The sequence below is a fragment of the Colletes gigas genome, unplaced genomic scaffold, assembly GCF_013123115.1.
Source record: "Colletes gigas isolate AHSC1104 unplaced genomic scaffold, ASM1312311v1 Colletes_gigas_Sc00016, whole genome shotgun sequence".
Classification (NCBI taxonomy): Eukaryota; Metazoa; Arthropoda; class Insecta; order Hymenoptera; family Colletidae; genus Colletes; species Colletes gigas.
Window position 1 is genome coordinate 3069025 of NW_025106645.1, and position 20359 is coordinate 3089383.

At 37.8% G+C, this 20359-nt stretch overlaps 1 protein-coding gene across 7 annotated transcripts in view; it reads left to right on the forward strand.

The window, feature by feature from the left end:
- Window positions 1-20359, forward strand: part of LOC122400219 (heterogeneous nuclear ribonucleoprotein 27C-like) — a 33641-nt gene that overhangs the window by 9581 nt on the left and 3701 nt on the right. Inside the window, exon 8 of one of the 7 annotated variants that reach the window (XM_043401563.1) lies at window positions 18851-19892. The exons of 4 other annotated variants lie outside the window; for them this stretch is intronic. In XM_043401563.1, coding sequence (XP_043257498.1) covers window positions 18851-18984 — 134 coding nt within the window. In that variant the 3' untranslated portion in view covers window positions 18985-19892. Of the gene's footprint in view, window positions 1-65; window positions 10398-11564; window positions 13022-18850; window positions 19893-20359 lie in introns of those variants that run through there. 2 more of the 7 variants (XM_043401565.1, XM_043401566.1) reach the window with 2 other exon arrangements.

The following is a 20359-nucleotide window of genomic DNA, read 5'->3' on the forward strand; positions in this document are numbered from 1 at the left end:
GAGCGGTCGTATTCGCAGTTGATCCAATAATATTTTACGACATATCTTTTTTCGGCATTAAAAAGAGAGAAGAGACGGCAGCATCTGCCCAAGTTTGTAAAACGGAAGCGTCAAGGAAAAGAGGGTGTTAGGTTGCTCGAAACATTGATTTCATTGATCGCTCGCGAGAACGGCCCATGATCTTGTCGGGTTTCAAAATAAACTGGAAAACAGCAAAAGGAAACGGAACTATCATGCTTATTCAAGAGAGAGAGAGAGAGAGCGCGCGCGCGAGAGAGAGAGTGTGAGATAAAAAAAAAAAAGAAAAAAAAAATAACTCATAAAACGAAGACAGATCAAGAGTTTACGATAACAAAAAAAAAAAAAAAAAAAAAATAACACACCCATGGTGCAAGCGAATTTTGTGTATGGCACTGGGATAGAGGGTAGGAAGCGGAACATAGAAGTATTATAAGAATAAACTAGATCGAGTTGGGATTAAGTGACGTAAAAACAGTAAAATGCGAGTGTAAAGAACAAGGAATGCTGAATCATTAATTATTTAACAGCATTTACGCGGGGGTGAATGAGATCTCGTTCGAGAAATTACTTCTCAGTGAATGGCACAAATTTCGATGCTCGTTCACCTCCTTTATTACATACATTTAGTAAATCACTCTTCGGTAATTTGAAAATAAGAATAATAAATAAAAGAAGTCTAATATTATTAACGGTCTCCAAGTGGAAAGTCAGCGATTGACTTGCACATTTGAGACACCCGTCCCTCCACGATCTCGTATTTATTAAATAGTTGTTATGCTGAATAACCGAAGGATTTAAAAAAAAAAAGATGAAAAACGTAACGAGTAATTAATGAAATAATTAAGTAAGGTGTTAACACAGGCTGACTTATACCTAAACTACAGAGATAGTGTAAAGTAAAAATAGATCATTTTAATATGATGTATGTATAATCTATAACTCTTTGACAGCAGGGTGCAGTTTCCTTAAGCATCTTTCTTTATTTACTTTTTCACGTCATATCATTATAGTAGTTGTCTTAGACATATTGTCTATTTCTTTTTCTTCTACTGTCTTTCGCTTTTTGACTTTCTCTATATTAAGTTTCGTCTGGTCCTTTTCCGTTTCCGACCGAGCCGCGGAAGTTTATTGCGTTTGGAAGGAAGAGGACGAGAACAGAAACGCAAACGATGATGATGATTTTTAAAGTAAAGAAAAAGAACGTAAAAGAATTGTATCATAAGAACTTCTTAACCGTCAGACGGGTTTCTGTACGGCTATATTGCATCAAATATGTGGAAACTAGTTTATTTTTTACCTCGGATTTATAATAGTTAATTATTAGGCACGTTTAAGGCTACAATTATTGTTACTATTATTATTACTTCTATAATAATTATTACTATTATACTACTATTACCATTATAAAACTATTTACAGCTATTTATCACTATTTACTGTTGCGACTGCTCCTACTGCAACCACTACGATTGCACTACTATTACACACTATTATTACTGTCTATGATAATTACAAATATTGTACGATGATGCTTATAAGTGTTTTTAAATTTTAGATGATTAGAGATGAGATCACGGTATCTAAGGATGGAGGGAGGGGTATTTGTGTAAACTTGTGTGCGGTTTTTCTCGGCGGGGGGCGTCGATCTGAAAAGTCTACCTGATTAAATATATGACTTAATTGTATTTACTCTGTAGGATTTACCATAGTTCTAAACAAGAAATATTTCGGAAGAATGTTCTCAAATATGCTCATGTTTATTACTGAGCGGGTCGCGTTGTGTCTTACTTTTGTCAATAAGAAATCGCAAGTATTACGCTCTAATGTAATTTTTAAATTTTTTACAATGTCACAAGGTAATTAGTAGGTTACAATAATGGATCCAGCAATTTGAGTAAGCTTCCTCGTTATGATCTCAATACGATTAGTGTGTCTCTTCATAGCGACTATTCTTTTTCTTGTCAAATTGCAGTGCCCTTTCGTAACGTAAACGCATTTTAACTCGCGACAAAAAAAAATATATATACATATATATATATATACATAACATATATATGATATTCATACTTGTTCTTTCTTTCATTTGTCTTTTATTTTCGTCTCCATCGCATTAAAATATACGGAGTAAATAGAAGCGATCGAGATTTTTCGCTATCGATCGACTTTTCCCAATCGATTATACACTGTACTTATTCTGTATATACAACCATTTGAACGTTCGATACCATTTCGCGTCTCAATTCGATATATTTCCTTGTTGAAGTTCTTGTTAACAGTATCATGTAGTGCTGTAGAACAGGGATACGTAAAAGTCACTGGGATGAAGAGAAAGCATAACAAACGCGACTCGTGGAAACTTCTGGGATCAACGCAATAACACGTTTACTTGACTAAACTAAAGACAAGAAAAGACGAGTGGGGAGCTCAATCAAACATAAACAATTTGTACACTAATTGTTATGGTAATTACACGGATACACGTAACATATACGTACTCTCACAGATACACATTCAAACACGTACACAGTTCTACGCGCATTGAAAGAAGCGAAGATGGAAAAAAAATTTATTTAAACAGGTCACAAGTTATATCGAACATCCGAACAATAGTGAATCGATAAGACGCTAAATAGATAAACGTGGACAAAAATAAACAGTGACTTTGTGGTTGTTCTAAATAATACGTTGTTTAATATCTACTTGAGAGGCGCGAGAGAGTGGGAGAGCGAGGGAGAGAGAGAAAGGTGAGCGAGAGCGGCAAATTTAATAGATTGAGAAAAAAAAAGAGAAATAAAAAAAAGTTTTATCTCTATGGCTGTTTTTTCAGAACTTATTTTATAAAGTAATATAATAAACGAACGTAAACAAGAACCACTAGTATATCGATTATGATTATAATTATTACGAAGTAACTAATTGTATTCCTTACTACTATATTATCAATTTTTAAATAAAGTTAAAGCGTATGATAAATTGAAAGGTTTTTAAGTGTATGCAAAGGAGAGTTAGGGAGAAAGTGATTATTAATACATTTGTTTTATAGACGCGTTAACGATAATTAATGTGTTTGTTGGAATCGGTAAACGAGGTAAATTAATTTGTATTATAATTAACGAGTCTCAGAGTGATTTTTAAATTAACTCTAGCGTGGAACGAAGTAAAAAAGGTAATGGGGGAGAAAAAAAAGATGATACAAAGTTTAAACAAAACGGCTGCCTTGCCGCACTGTGTATATACGTATATTTTAGGGTACGGTCGGAAGTTAATAGTATCAAGATAACGAGCGAAAGTGGTAGCAATGGATTTGAAAAAAACACACTCACACACACACTGACACAAAATGATGACAGGAAAGCGGGAACTAGCGGGACTATTTGAAATAATTGACGATTAAATAATTATAACAGATAATATATTTATATTTAACGCAATAATATTAGTATTTTTCAATACAGAGATAATGCATCTAATTAACGTAAATACGTAGCAAATAGGGAAAGATACTTTGATTCTAACCGTTGTTACTACCTGTCGTGTTCGCGAAACTCGCGAACTACGGCTTGCTCTCAGGGTTGTTACTGTCTTTTTTCCTCCTTTCTACTTTTTCTTTTGTCTTCTTTTCTTTTTTTCGTTTTGTAAGTTCTCCCTGGCTAGGCTCGTTCTTACAATTTTCGAGTGTCATTTTGTATTTGTGCTCATTTAGGCCGTTTTTTTTTTCTTGTATTTTTTTTTTGTTTTCTTTTTCGGACGAGAGAAGACTCTGTCAATATTGGGCGATTTCGTGTGTTAGAAAGTCATGGATCTTACCGCTTAATATTTATTGCCGACTTGTAGGACTGAGACCACTTTAATTGTACATTAAGATTTAAGTATAGAAAACTCCAGACAGCTGTTAGATTATTTCCTTTTTGTTTGTTATTGTCGTAAGGCACTGCAACGGGGAGAGTACAAAATTATTCGTCTTTATTAACAGAAATATAGAATTAACTTTTTACACTTTTACATGTTTTTAGTATTCTCATCTTTCTACGCAGTCGTAGGATTAAATTCATTCTTCGAACCGTTACAATTTTACCGTTTTTCCCATTTCTTCATGCATTTCGTAACTTAATCTTCTCTTAATCATTGTTTGTTTTCGTCTTTCTTTCTTTTTCTTTTTCTTTTTTTTTTTTTTTTTGTACACTGAAAGAATTCCTTGAAGATGTAATTTATATTTAGGTATTCACTTTCGTCTTTAATTTAATTAGGTAGTGCAAGCATGTTGAATCTTTTAATTTTACGAATACACATACGTTAGGTTCGCGAGGTTAAAAAAAAAAAGGTTAAGCGTTCAATATTTAAAGCAAAGGAAAAACGATAAATATATTATAATTCCGGGGGCGTTACATGTCTGTTTTTAACGTTAACGCATACTTGACGTCCCGCTCACTGAAGACTGGTCATATAATTAAATAATTATACATAAATACTTACTACTCATATTGTAATCTATAACGAGAAACCGTTGTTTATCGATGAGTTTAATCGTATCTTTAATCGATATTAATGTAATTAGTTGATACCACAACGACGTATTGGTCATTGCATTTTTTACACGCTTATTATTACAATTCAATTGATCCTTGAACGTTCGCATTTTTCCTCTTGTTTGTTGACGTGGTGGGGCGAGAACAGCATCGAAGCACGATAAATATAATAACACGTTTGCCGCGAGTGTCGACGCGTGGGCATTTTTCCAAGGTGTATGGAATAACGTTCGGGAAAGATGATCGTCAGTCGAAATAGTTTTTGTAACGTTTAAAATGTCAATCGTTCGCTCGATTTAAGCACAAATTCTCATCCGGTGATTAAGTACGTATACCACTGCCTGAGCCAATTTTTTCGTCCGGTCATCGGTTTTCTTGTGTTCGATTTAACGGCCCCCACCCAAAAAAAAAAAGAAAGAAAAAATTTTTCGAACTTCTCGAGCTGTTGCCAAGTATCTTTACCGTCGTCAGACATAAGAACTTAACGCTTGTTTAATCGCAATAAAAGAAAGTCCAACAATGAGAAGGAGAGGGAAATCGAGGTAGTGAATGTCATCGGTAAATAGTATTTGGTTAGCGCGATTAGAATTTCGGTAACAAATCGCACGAAGGCACACGGCGCGAATCACAACGGAAATAAGGTAGGCGCGATTTCAGACGAGAGAAAACCGACAAACGGATTTAATGATAAGATAGGGGAAAATGTGTGTCACATATGTATATGCCATGTACGGACGTACACACCGGAGACACACGCGTACACAGGTACACACACCGAGAATATTCTAAATTACGTTTACATAGAAGCAGTTAAGGAATTAAATTCTAATTACAAAGGACAAAGTAATCGTGTTGTCTTAATGAAAGAAGAAAAACATAATAGAAACATTATTATAGTAGCGAAAGGAATCGTACAGGTTTAAAGAAACACACATACATGCACACACGAACACATACAAAGCGAGGTTTCATATAAGAGAGAAAATTCTAAATGTACATTTATGTTAAGTGTCCTGCTATAAGTGTGAGAGATTAAAAAAAAAAAAAGAGAACTTATATCGACGTGTGGAGGGTTTATTATAACCGAACCGTATTAACGACACACGCTGTGTGCGCAAAAGAAAATGTACACGTGTACACACACCCATTGACACATGTTTGACACGCCACTTTACATCACATTAAATGCTTTTCACGTTCAGAGACTTAAGCGATGAGACGGGGCGGAATACAATGGAGAGAGAAATTAGAGGTTCTTGACGAAATCGTGAGTGCATTAACGGATTGGAAGAACGATCGAATATGGAACGGACGAATGTAATAAAAGACTTTTACTTCGTGAAATGCTACTCGAGAGCCGCCAAAAAAAGAGAACGAGATATACAAAAAGGAAACAATAACGATTTATTCGAAGACGCGTTGACGTTTCGCGATCGACGATCACGAGAGGATTTTTTTTTTAATTAATTTAGTTGGGACACGTTATTAAATTACTGTAGCGTACAACAAACGTAAACTACAGTGCCCACGGATATAATCAAATGAAATATAAATATTTATATCTTGCTTTTCGAATAAATATTGGATTTATGGAATATTTCATGGCGAGCGAATTAAAGTTTTAACAGTTTAAATACGTTGGTCTGGGTTAGTAAAATGGTGGCCGTCGGGCGCGAAACGTTAGTAGCAAGTCGCCCGCGTCTTCATTTCGCTCGAGAGAACGACCGAGAAAAATGACGAGAAGAGAGAAAGAGGGAGAGAGTGTGTGAGAGAAAGAGGGAGAGAGAGAGAGAAAAGAAACGTAAAACGATTTTTTGCACTTTAGTGAATGGAATTCCTACAGTTTGGAATGCTTTGTCTCGCATCGAAACGAGTCGAGAATTCGATCGATCTACTTTTTATCATATTTTAGTGTGAAGTATAAGGTAAATAAACGTAATGGGGGAAAAAAATAGTCGACGATTGTAACGATAATAAATGAAATTGTTAACTGTAATAACATGACCTGTATACTTGTAACGTTTAGCATTATATTGGTAAGATCGTGCCCCCCTACGAGCCGAACGATTAGAATATTATAGTGGAACGATAGTTAACGCGGAACAAGAGTTAAATACTAAAAAAAAATGAAAGAAACAAAGAACGAAATGAAAAAAAGACGATACACAATATGCGTTTGTGAGGTTCGATCGCATCGGCCCGCAACGTGTTTCGGCCGAGATCACGAGAGAGATCGGTCCGGGGCCGATGCGTCGTCGAAGCTGCGAAAACGTATTCCTGTTCGTTGTGTTTTACCTCAGAAATAAGGGATACATTTAAGGATCTTTACGCTCGCACGCTTTCTGTCCGTCTTATTCCCAGTGCCCGCAGACTATATGAAAAGATAACTCTCTGTACCGAGAGGGGTGTCCGACTTTCCGACGATAACTTAACGAGCCCACGAAGCCGAAACTCGACGAGCCCGAAAAGAACTCCGCACACGAAAGACCAGAAATGGAAATGGAAAGAGAAAGAGGAGAGGGAGATACGTTGATCGAGAGGGGAAAAAAAACAATTTTCCAAGAAAATTTCGCTAGTTCGAACCGGACAAAAAAGTCGAACACCCCGCTGTCAGCACAGTAGCAGTATAAAAACGTGTGTGTCAGCTTAAAGCGCATTGTCTCTGATCTTAAGGTACTCCTTAAGGAACAGTCGAGATAAAGATGTTAAGTCAAGAATAATGGAAAACTGAGAGAGAGAGAGAGATAGAGGGAGGAGAGATACAGCGAGAAAGAAGCTGAGAAATAAAATACAGGATAGGATAAAAGCGAGACGGAGAAAAGGGAAACGATTAATAAAGTAGGAGTAATCACGAGAGAAATTCAGAGCGAAGTAGAAATATTTACAGAGAGATAACGAAAGTGAGGAAGAGAGAGAGAGAGAGAGAGAGCGCGAGAGAGCGAGAGAGCGAGAGAGAGAGAGAGTGTTGTCGCGATGAACATTATAATATTATGCGCGTTAACTGATAGTAACGATGATTATGATTATGATTATTATTAATATTATTATTATTACTATTATTATTACACTCAGAGAGAGATGTTGAGAGAGAAACACATGTTTACATGCTATTCTATCATGTATCTGTATTATTCATTGCAACATATATGTATGTACACGCACTCGTATGTCTGCTCGTGTAAATGTATACCTTTAAAAAGCAGAAGGAGACAATATATCGATTTAGGGGCGTACGTTATTATTATTTTATTTTTAATTTTCTTATTTTTGTTTAAAGGTACGTACATTTTGCATGCACGACCATTCGTGCACGCGTATATGTCGACATATGTACGTATATGTATTACCACATATGTACACGTCTCTGTACACTCATACTCACCGTACACACGATCACAATTTTTTTTTTTCTTTCGTTTATTTTCTCTATCGAGAGGGATGAGAAAGAGATGCTTCCACATGGGGAAGGGGGATGTAGGAATTAAAAAAACGCGCGAAACGCTCAGGGATAGTCGCGTAGAGAGAGAGTAATATCGTGGCGGAAACGTTCGTTGTACGACGAAAGATCGATAATAATATGGTAGAGATATGAATCGGGGTGCGTAACACGGGTGGGCGATATCGTTCCATCGTAGATAGACGATGTTATTCGGGAGTAAGTGGAAATAAAAGGGGAAGGGAAACCGATGGAAAAATAAGGGCACGATAGGGAGAGAGTGAAAGTAAATGAATGAGAGAGGGTAATCAATTAGTCCTAATAGGAAGATGGCGATCCCATTATCCGTGAAAATCGATCACATCTTTTTCATCAGATACGTTTATCACGTGAGTGGCACGGTGGTCATCGGTGGCTATTATTTCAAATATACATAGCTTTTGATTGATTTGATGCACACTGTTCCTTGGAGGCCAAACGTAGTTTCACTTTTCCAAACGATATATTTCAGCGTTTCTCAAACTGGGATCCACGAACTCTCAGCAGAAAAACAGCATAAGAAATGTTTTTAAATAAGAGCAATATTTCCTATTTAATTTCTGAAAAGTAGCATCGTCCATGGCATCGTTCGATGATGGAAGAGATAATCTGAACTTTTAAATATTAAACAGTATTAAATAAATTCCGATAAGACTCGTTTAACTCCGCTTTATATTTAATCTCGCGTGTTACTTTATCACGCATACAATGTTCAAATTAAAATTAACGAAAGTATTTAAATTACATTAATGTCTTTTAAATATAAAAACACATTTACAATAATTTAATTCTATTCTAGGTGTGCAAAAAATGTGTTTGATTGAGGGGGCTGGAAGGATAATGAAGTTTGAGAAACATTGATATATTTGATGTGGCATACACTGTTTAATTAATTGCAATATGTCGCGTTTAGAATTATTCTGATCAGTTTGAAGCACTCTTTGATCTTTAAAATAAATGCACGAACGTTTCATTCAAAATATTATCCTTACATATTTATTGAACGTTGCTAAAATATAATTTGAGACAAACATATTAATTTTATTCGAATTTAATAAATCTTTATTTAAGCAATGGAAGAATCAGTTGTCTATAAAACAGTATCAAAGCTAAAACAGACTGAAATTTTTATCTGTTCGTTGTGATATGTTTTGTTCTAGAATTGAAATTTTAGGATATTGTTATAGAATATGTTTGTGAATGTATCTGTACGTTAACGAATGGAAATGTGTGATTTGTTAAATATCTTGCGCGAATTGCGGTCAAGTGAAGCACTTGTCATTCACACCATAGCACAGCTCAATTTTATCAAGATATTTAATAAATCACTCATTCTTATTCATTACGTACCATTCACACACTTATTATATAACAATATCCTAAAAAATTCTTTTTTCTACTCAACGTGTTGATCGATCCAAATTTTTATTCAAGTAAGAGTTTTGCTCATCGCTTGCAAAGAGTGTTTCAAATCTTTCGAACGGTATTTTATATAAATTTGGGCAAATGCAACATTAATACACAAACACGTGATTGTTACTCGAATTATTATCCACCGTCGCCTATTTACTTTATAGTAGATACCGCCATTGCTGTTACCATTTTTCTTATCACCATCACGACGGATATACGTCGCTTTTTTTCATTTTCTTTATCACTTCTCGCTAGAACATTCGAATCGTAGTTCTTTTCATCATTGATGGTAATTACCACCTTTCTCTATTTGCTGATCTTGCGTAAGGAATCACGACCTCGCAACGAGGGTTTCGCGTGAAATAAACACACATACGGAGAAAAACACACACGCACGCGCATGGATCGTCACATTTGCAATCGCGTTTCGCGCGAAAATCGCGCGATCGTCGCGTTTGTTCGTAACGTGACTGTTTACTTTCCCCCGACTAAAACCATGCGATAAGTTTCGAGGGATAAGGATAGACGTAAATATCGTGTTAATGAGTTGTGTTTTCTGGCAGACGGTAGAGAGTATTTCAAGTCACGAAGTTACTTTGCTCATGGGTCACGCGAACGAGAGAGACAGCGTCACGATCAAAACGAAAGGAAAAAAGAAAACCTAATAAGATATCAAACAAACGGAGCAATTTCTGCTAGCAATTTCTTTAGTCTACTACTTTTTGGATACAATTTACTCAGCAGGCATCTCTTAGGGTACACTTAGAATTAAACAAGAAAAAGAAAGAAAAAACAAAAACACGCGATCGATTTCGGGATAAACGACAACACACACGACAGCTGTTTTTTAAAATCGTTCGTAAGCATTTCTCGAATATACCTCATTGTAATTAACGATTATTGATACACCGTGGTTCTCGGCGAGGCCGGCAGCTGCTTCTTTGTTCTTGGAGTTCCTAAAACGGTCGGTCCTTTCGTGATAAATAAGTCCTTCGCTCGTTAGCTGATACCGATTAAATCGTCGACGACGAGATACTTCTACTTTTTCCCGCGGTTGTAATATGTACATATGAACAGGCGTTACGTTGTATTTACGTATTACAATAATAACAATTAACGGTATTATTCCTCTAAAGATAAAGATTTAACCGCTAAGGGGTAACGTTTACGAGTTTTCACGCCAGTTGTTGTTATAGTTAAGTACAGACGCCAGACGCGTTTCGCATTCAATCGACATCAAACGGCACTTTCTACTTCTGCGACCGTCGGTTAACACGACACAATCAAAAGATAAAATATTCATAGCCTAGCCACTTTTCTACGATCGAACGTTTTTTGTCGATCGACGACTCGACGTTTAACGTCCATTTCTCAGATCACGTGTGCGTTTGTGGATACGTTGCTTTGTCCGTTTCTTCTCTTTTTTAAACGATTTTACAGTCGGGAACGCGAACGAGATACGATAAACGAAGTGTGCGCGTCGTCTGAGAGACCGACGTTACGGATTCGGAATCAAGACGGACGTTTCAGACTGAGATTTTAATCGATTAAGAAAATTCCTCACGCCCCCCTCTGCCCCTCCCACATACCCCAACACCCCCATCACCACAACACCCAATATTTTAGAGCATGATTTTACACCGGACGTTCGCGCGATGAAAATTGTTTTAAGTCGGAGAGAACTCTCCAAGTAGCTCACGTTTTTAGATCGTTCACTTTAAGTAAGTCAGACAGTAAGCAATTCGGGACCCGAAAGAAACGTTTTTCAATTAAGTAACTAGTTTATTGTAATCGTAATTCCTAGAGATATCGGGAGACGGGGCAGAAGCGAAACGTAGAAAGCGTTTGGAAACGACGGGGTATCACGATATAACGGGTTGCAAAAGAGAGGTTTAGCGGACAGAAAGGGGGGAGGGGGTAGCAAAGGTCTTTTGGGTAAGAAAGAACCATAAACGAGCCTTAAATCGATACTTTTACTCTTTGTATAGAATTTACTGGTTAATATTAGACGGTACGTCCAGATCAGAGAGATACAAAACTTATTAGATCGTTACTAACGGATATTAATTAATTAAGGGATTTAAAGTAATGGTTAATTGCCGAATTATAAAACGAGTGACCGTTTTCAGGTTGTACGCGTGGACGCAGCAGCATAATCTTTCCATTAAACTGATCGATTCGTCGGAATGTATAAGTTCTCGCCCTTGCATTTATAAAACGTGACGACGAATGTTGGCCCGCGACGAACGCGACATTCGCGCGACACTACCCGAAGATTTTGATCGTTTTCGGGATTTCGAATCGCAAATGTGACGACCACGAAAATGCCTTCCGTTCTCATCTTTGTTTTTTTATTGTCTTGGCGTGGACACTATTAAAACATCGCGAACAATGGGAAAATAAAAAAGAGCACGAGAGGGGAACGTGTAAGCGAGCAATATTCGCTTGCGACAAACTCGAATTAAAAGAGTCACTTCATTCTTATTAGAGACGTATATATACATGTATATATAAATATATATATATGTAAACATATATGTATACTTATACAACACTGTTCGGCTAAATCGGCATACACAAAGAAAGACGAGATTCGAAAGACACGATATACAGAGGATGTATTGTTATTAATAGGTACAATCCTTTTGGGGTGAATTTATCGTGCAAAAATGATCTACGGTCGCAAGAAACCGCTGTAATTCTGGAAATAAGGTCATACGGGGTGTCCCACGCATGAATTTTTTTTTTTAATTATCATTTTTAGCGCGCTGAATTCACCCCCGAAGTTATGCGCGATAACGAAACGCTCTGTATAGTATTTACGAGTCCTGTATGCGCATGCACCTAATCTTTACCATAGATAACTGTTTGTACTTTAACGTGTAATATTTAATGTTTCGATGTGCATCTATCGTATATAAGTGACGTAGAACGATCGCGTAGAGATATAGAGGTCGCGTACAATTAAACGAAAATCGACGAATAAAAATCAGGGTCGGCTGGTGGTTGGAACGAATTTTCGAATAACTATAGTCCGTGTTAAGATTCCTTAATTTTATTTGCTAAGATATCTTATTTTTAAATTAGTTCGATGTAATTTATCCCGGGCCACGACTGAATTAAGGGTGCGAAATAGTCGTTTGAAAAAAAGTCTGAAAAGAATTTCACTTTGCTCATTCCAAGATGTCGAGTCCCTTGAAACGGTCCTAATAAGACTGACGCTCTCGGACAAAAACAAGAAAACACACACACACACACATATACATATACACACACAAAGAGAGATACACCAATAGACAAATTGTACAGTATATATGTTGTATTGTAAATCGATCCTACGGTAAGTTCTAATTTCGCGTTTGAAACGGTACTCTTAGCTTATTTAATTGTTACGGTACTTTTCGCTGAGTAAAATACGTCCAACGACCACTGCCCTTTTATGGAAAAAAAAAACAAAACGAAAGAAACAGATTAAGCGAGAGAAAAGGATACTTTTCCCGCTCGTAGGATAAATCTGCTTCGATCGACGAGGTTCTCCGATCGGCGAGGGGCGATCGAGGGTTCCGGCGCGTGTAAACGACAAAAATGAAAATAAGAAAGAATACGATAAATCCAGTGTACCTTAGACCGCGTTCGAACGCGCTTCTACTTCTTCTTTTTTCACTCCAGCGAGCAGAACGCCGATTTGGAAATATTGCTGCGGCCACTTTAGGCTTAGGGTTATAAAACGCGAAGGGACAAAAGAAATAAACGACAGAGGGAGAGAAACTATTAAAGATAAAATGAAAAGTGTCAAAGTACCGCTATGTCTTAATCGAACTATTTACTACTATTTACGACTAGTACCATTTAAACGAAGGAACTGTACTGTTGTTGTTATTATTTTCTATTGTAATTAATTAATTAATTAACGATTCACGGATTACGAGCAACGGCTTTACTATTCTTCTCGGATAAATGTCTATATCTTACAGCTTCTCGAGGCTACGGAGTAGCGGGCGCGTTATCGGCGTAGCTTAAGTCTGTAAGAAGACCGCGTAGCGTTTAATTAAATCAATCAACAGCGAGAGAAAGGAAATAAAGGGAGGAGAGGGAGCGAGTGAGATAGAAAGGATGAGAGAAAACGGGGAACGAGAGTCAAAGAGAGAGAGAAAGAAAGGCAATTTAATCGGCGATGCGCGAGAAGAGAATGAAAGAAGAATGAATGGGGGACACGAATCATCAAGCGAGGATGCGAGCAAATGCGAGTATAAAAGCAAACGAGGAGACAGAGGGCTGCAGCTAACGTAACAAATAGGAAAGACGGACGGGTAGATAGATAAATAAGCGTAGTAAACAATTTAAACAGAGAATTATTACATTAACGCGAGCCTCGCGGGGCAGAAGAATCCTCGAACTACTAATTAGATGAGAAAAATGACGCTGTTTTTAAGGTTATCGTCGACTATCACGTTTATTATAAATAGTTAAAAGGCTGTCTAATGTTTAACGGTCTAGTTTACACGATAAAAGGGGATTAAAGGGAAACTCGTTACCTCCGCCTAAGGATATAGATCATACGAATCGGAAGGGTCGTAGCCGTTTAAGGGCGACTCGAAAAATAAGCTAAGTACTACGAAATAGATTTCACGGGTAGGGGAGGGGGGGGAATGATCAATAAATACACGAAAGTACACCGAAAGTGCTATCAAGAAAAATGGAAAATTAAATCAATCGTTTTATTCGGACGATAAGATCATAGTGCTAAGGGTAAACGAACATCAATTTGTTTTGTTTCGTCGTCGCATGGCTCTTTGGTTTGTTTGCACGTTGATTCCTTTTTTTCTACAACTCTATAACTTATTCCGTTATGATTTATCGTTACGTCGAGACCTTCGTTTTTTTCACTTCGACGCTACTTTTGAATGTTACAATGGCGTTTCGACGAAACGGCAGGCTCTTTGAACGTGTCTTAAAACCGCACGATCGTCGACGGTCGTGCGATTAGTAATCGTAAAGGGAGAAAAAGGGTGAAAGGGTGCCAGACTCGAGGGAAAGAATGCGTGAATGCGATTGGGTGCGTGACAAAGGGACGAAAGGAGACGAACGAATGCGAGAAAACCCAGGCGACGTTGTAGGTAAATCGATATAATTATTGATTAAGGGATAAGTTGTGTACAAATGTATTATAAATTAACGATTATCCTCAGAGTACCTTAAACGCAGAAAGACGAGTGAGCGGGAGCGAATGAAAAATCGAGAGAGAGGGAGAGAGAGAGAGAGGGAAAGGGAGTGTGTGTATGTGTGTGAAGGAGAGAAAGAGAGAAAATGAGAACAAACTCAACCTCAATATTATGTAGAATTTTCTCCCCCGACTGTACCAATATAAGATCGCGGTTTCCGGACCGCGAGGTACGGGGACACGCGTAGGATCAATAATTAAGGTATCGATTAATTATCTAATTAATTAATTAAAGCGTATAAACTCGACGTTAAGACCGTTGCGTAGGGACGTATTAAAATAGCGGTGGGGAGGATGTTTTTAACGAAACAACAAATGCCAACCATTGTGTTCTCGTGAGAATCATAATTATTCCGTAACTCTTAAGTGAAAGACAAAAGCGTATCTAAGTCGTTGATTAGTCGTTGTAATTTTAATTCTTTCGTTAGAGAGCAAGACGCAATGGGAGAACGAAAGTATAATTGGGAGGCTGGGTACGTTAAATTGCCGGGAAGGGAGAAGGGATAGACGCGTGTTTACGAATGGGAGACGATCGAGACAGTTTCGAGATGAATGAATCTGTGAGTTGCGTAAGCGAGACTCGAATGACTCGGAGGAAGGCATGGTTGTCGAAATGCTCAACGAAACGAGAGGAAGGGAGAGAACGGAAGCGAGAATGAAGAAAAACTGGCGTGAATGTCGGCGTAATTGCGAGAGGAGAGGGCGTGTAAAGAAACAAAAGGAGAAATGAATTTTCGACGCGACACGTCGGATAAAACACAAAGACCAGAGACACACGTGATACATGGAACATAGTTTGTACGCGACCGTACAACTGAGCGCGTTCAGCGTCGTACCAGATTTAAGGTTTGCCAAATCTCTAATAAGTAAAGACACGCGAGACAATGTAAAACTTTATTAAGCTGCATTACGTGTATAGTGCATATAGGAAGTACTTGCATTAAAAGAATCATAGCTAAACCGTTAGTGCTTATCGCGATGATGTGATGAAAAAGTGACGATGCAATATTTCCAAATCGATCGACACCCCTATTCCCTCCTCCCCACGACCATCTCAAAGTTTCCGTTGAAAATCGCAGTAAACACGGACCGAAGCGACGTTCGGTGATTTACAATTTATACTTTTCCACCGCGATCGTTTCTTACGGGGAGACACACCACCTTTAGGATCGAAAAACTGCTGATATTTGGTGATTTTTTAATTTACATAGAAAATATAAGCGTTTGTTATATTGGGATTTCTCGAATTCTAGTCGTCGGAATTGAGTTTGATTTTTTAACCCTTTCGTTGTGGGAGCCAACAGCATCGATGAAAGGATTAAGGGATGCAGAGGGGAAAAACTGACTTTTTGAATCTCGTTTTAATATTCCAGGAGAGTATATATAATAATATCACAGTTTTTAAAACCGTAAAGATGGTGTGTTCCCCTCTCTGCATTGGTTGTTCGTCAATTATTCTTGTGGATGTTCTTCGTTGTGACGCGACGAAAGGGAGAAAGGGTTGAAGACAAGCGAAAAGCTCGGGAAGTAGTTTTTAAATAGCGGACTGACGGATCGTTAACTAATTTTAGCGACATTAGTTTATCTTGATGAAGGGGAGATCGACGAGAGAACGAAGTCGCGAACATCCAGTCGCAATGGGGGAAAGTTTGTGGTTAAAGGAAAATTTGAAATACGACGACGAGAGAACGAAACGAGAACCAGAGAACGCACGAGACGTGTGTAATTTGCTTGGGGGAAAAAGAGACGGGCACGCAGAGTTCCGCCGTTTGTGTGGCAGAATTTTGGGGTGGAGTCAGGATAGAGAGGGTGGAAGTAAAATAGAGTAGGCAGTAAGGTTACGTGGACAGGGTAGTGGCGGTCGATGAGAGAGGGAGCGGACGAACGACGGAGTAACGTGTGTCTCGTTGAAGGGATAAAGGAAACCGCAACCTCCGAATTTGGCGATTAATATTTTTCGCGATTTCAGAGTAAGCGAGGGAAGGGTTCAGGAAAAAAAACAAATACATGAGAGAGACGGGGGTTCGTTAGGAAACAATGAAATCTAGAGTACGAAAGGAATGGTTAGGAAGGTTCAGTTGGGGAGGGCAGTTTTCATTCTTGAATCGCTAATTTCTGCTTTATTTTCGCTCAATTACACCTTTTTACAATTTAAAAATCTTCACTCCTACCCCGCTCCCCTCACTCCCAACGACACGTGAAACAAACAGTACTACCATTATTGCTACTGTACTATTACTATTACTGCTACAGCTATTACTACTACTATAATATTACTACTACTACTACTACTACTACTACTACTACTACTACTACTACTACTACTACTACTACCACTACTACTACTACTACTACAACTACTACTACTACTACTACTTACTACTTACTACTACTACTACTACTACTACTACCACTACCACTACTATTACTATTAATTATTATTAATTAATTATTATGAATTATTGTCATTATTACTACTATTATTATTCATTAAATACACACACATACACACACAATATATATAAATATATATATAATATATATTAATATACTTAACGGTGTTTCTAGTGGATTAATTAATTAATTGATACTTAAGATATTATATTAATAATATTAATATTAACGATTATAAATGATGATATATATATATAAATATATATAATGATATAATGATGATAAGGTGATATGCTGATAATTATTATGATGATATAATGATAATATAGAAAAAAAGAGTGGATCATTATTCGTAAAGTACATAATGGAATAGATTATGAGGATGATTAAATAGAAAATGATATTAATGAAAAAGAAAACAAATTTCTTGTCAATCGAATCCAAACAATTTTCTTCTCCCTCCGTTTAGTTTTCTTTTTAAATGGTCATATATATATATATTCTTTTTTATAGCTTCTACCATGAACTCCTTGAGACTTAAAACACTGCACAGTTGATGTCGTTTTACCCTTTTTACTTTCGAGCGATCATTTGGCTCTCGATGGTCGTGGAACGAGCGTCGTAAGGCGAATGTATGGTACTTGGCCGTAAAGTTTGTTCATGTCGTAGAAAAAAAAAAAAAAAAGATCACGTAGAAGACATACAGTGCATGAGCGGACGTGCGAATGAAAGCAAGCATGCGAGTGCGCGCGATGAGAGACTCCCATTTTTCGGGTTATTTCAACAAGTTTTAATAATATTAACATCCTTTCCCCGATCGCTCGAATTGCTGGTCGATAATTTTAGACAGCCTTCTATCTTCTTTTTGTCGCTTCTGTTTTGCAATCAGCTCGGTTTTAGATTTTAAACCGATGTTTTTCGGACGTTTTCGTAGACCCGGAGAGGTTTCGTTTTTAATTCTAGTCGCTGGTTCCTCTTCGTTTCCGTTTGACTTGTTTTAATTTATTTTTTTTTTTTATATATACATTTTCTTTTATTTGTGACGCTGCCACTCGTGAGCCGCACACGAACCGTCGCGTGCGGCGCTAATTGTTTTATTATCTGTGACGGAGCTATGGAGATGGTTTCGAACGATATTTTTTTGAATTCTTTATTGCATCGTTGACGTTACCTCCTCATTGGTGCAGTGTTTTATGCGCGTTCCAGCGTTCGCCGTGTCCCCTCGAAACTGAGGCAGATAAATATATTCGCGTAATCGTGAACAATTCTTACCGTTCTAATGCGAACATTTGTACTCGAAAAGGGACTCAGGTTCGAGGCGATTTGGCGTTCATCGATACTTCAGGAGCCGAATACAGTGGTGTTTGGATATACGACAACAAATTTAAAAATACAAAATAATATGGTAAATAAAAAAATCGTTGTTCCGGATCGTTGTTGGTCATATATCCGTGCACCGTTGTGTTTTCATTTTCGTACATTGGCAATACCGTTGATACAGACCGTGAAATACCTACCGTTCAAAATTGGACAGTTTGCCCCCTTTTAGTGTCTGTTTACATTCAGTGCAATATTCCCGTGCGGTAGGCCACGAACAGCGTTTTAAAGTTGAAAAGGGCGCGACCGAAATTTTAGTCGGAATGAATGCCCGCCATCGCGAAACACTGCGGCGGCGGGCCTATCGAAATTTCCTTTCTCCTCCCTTTTGTATTCGCGTTGTTTCAGTTACATTCGCGGCTGGCGAACGGCGTGTGTTCGCGTCAGTGCGCGCCACCTAATTCCCTCCTTTGTTTCCCGCAGACGTGATCCCGATCCCAAAGTTCAAAAATACCGAAACAGGAAGCCCGACCTTCATTCCGAACGGAGACGCAGCCCCGGGTCCCCAGCGGTTTTCCTTGACTCAGCATACCAATTACCATCCTTATAGGCGCTAAAGAAATACCCAACCAGCTACCAAAGATACAGACCAAGACTCTAGGTTCCTATAAATTACCAGATCAGAGAAGAGAGAGGTTGGCGGTGCTGTGATGGAGGATGATACAGACAGAGCAGGGATTGTGTTTCAGGGTGAAAAATATTCGAAGAAAATGAACCCCGATCGTTTTCGTGACCGGCCATCCTCTTGCTTCCCTATGTTCAAAAACTCACCGTGTCCGATTTTTACGATCTTATTTAACGACGAAAATTAATTTTATAGAGGCTTCTTTTGAGTTTGTTCAGCCGACAACTATATAGTCGTAAGATGATTATCGATTAAGGATTATACTAAGTTACGTGCAAGTGACGGCGTGTAAACAAGCGTCCTTTTACAAATTAAGATTAATTAAGGCCGCCAATTTAGTTGTATGGATCCATCATTAATCTATATAACATTAAATTTTATTATTCGACACATATAAACGTTAGCTTTGTGTAGCGTCTAAGCTATTCTTTCATTGTCTTTTTTTTTTTTTTGTTTATTTATACGTGTAGGTTTATTATAAAGAGGGAATCATGACATCGAGCGTCCGTAGAATTATTTATGCAGTAAGTGAATCGTGAAATTTAAAAGTGAACGCGCGGTACGAAACTTTCGTTTTCTCGTTAGATCGTTCAATCCTGTGATTTTTCTCCAGATGTAGCCTCGGTGACACGTTAATTCGAATCACTCGACGCCTGGCTTGGGCTTTTAAATTCCCATTACGTGCGTGCCAAAAATTCGCGTCCGCGATACCACGACCAATAAGTTTCCCCGTTAACACCGAAGTAGATCGATAATCGCGGTGCATAGTACTAGATACTTTTATAATAATTATTAAGGCCGTGATTTAAGGAAGAAATTTTGTACTGAAAATTGTAAAAGGAGCGACGGAGAAAGAGATACATTGACGTTATTTAAATATTAGTTTTATTTTTATAACAATAATAATAATATACATAATAATATACATATATGTATATTTTGTATACGTTTAAGCCGCTGGTGTTTTATCTATAAGCACTACGATTAAGGACGTAATATAAGCTTTTTTTCTACTTGCACGTTACATTCTAGTTATACGTATCGACTGGTACTTTCGGATTTTCGCGCACCTTGGCAAGTCATGTATTCTCGAAGCTTTGTAAGATAATCCCGGGGAATCGAAACAAACGATCTCATTTGCGCGTGGCTGTCCTCGATCGAATCCAATTAAACCTCGCGTTCGGACCGATCCTTTAATCCTCGTAGAACCTTCTGAAACTCTCCTTCATCGCAGCGTCGCCCTTCGATTCACCATACTTTCAATCGTCGATCCAGCGGTCGAGCGCGCGAAACTCCAACGATTCGGT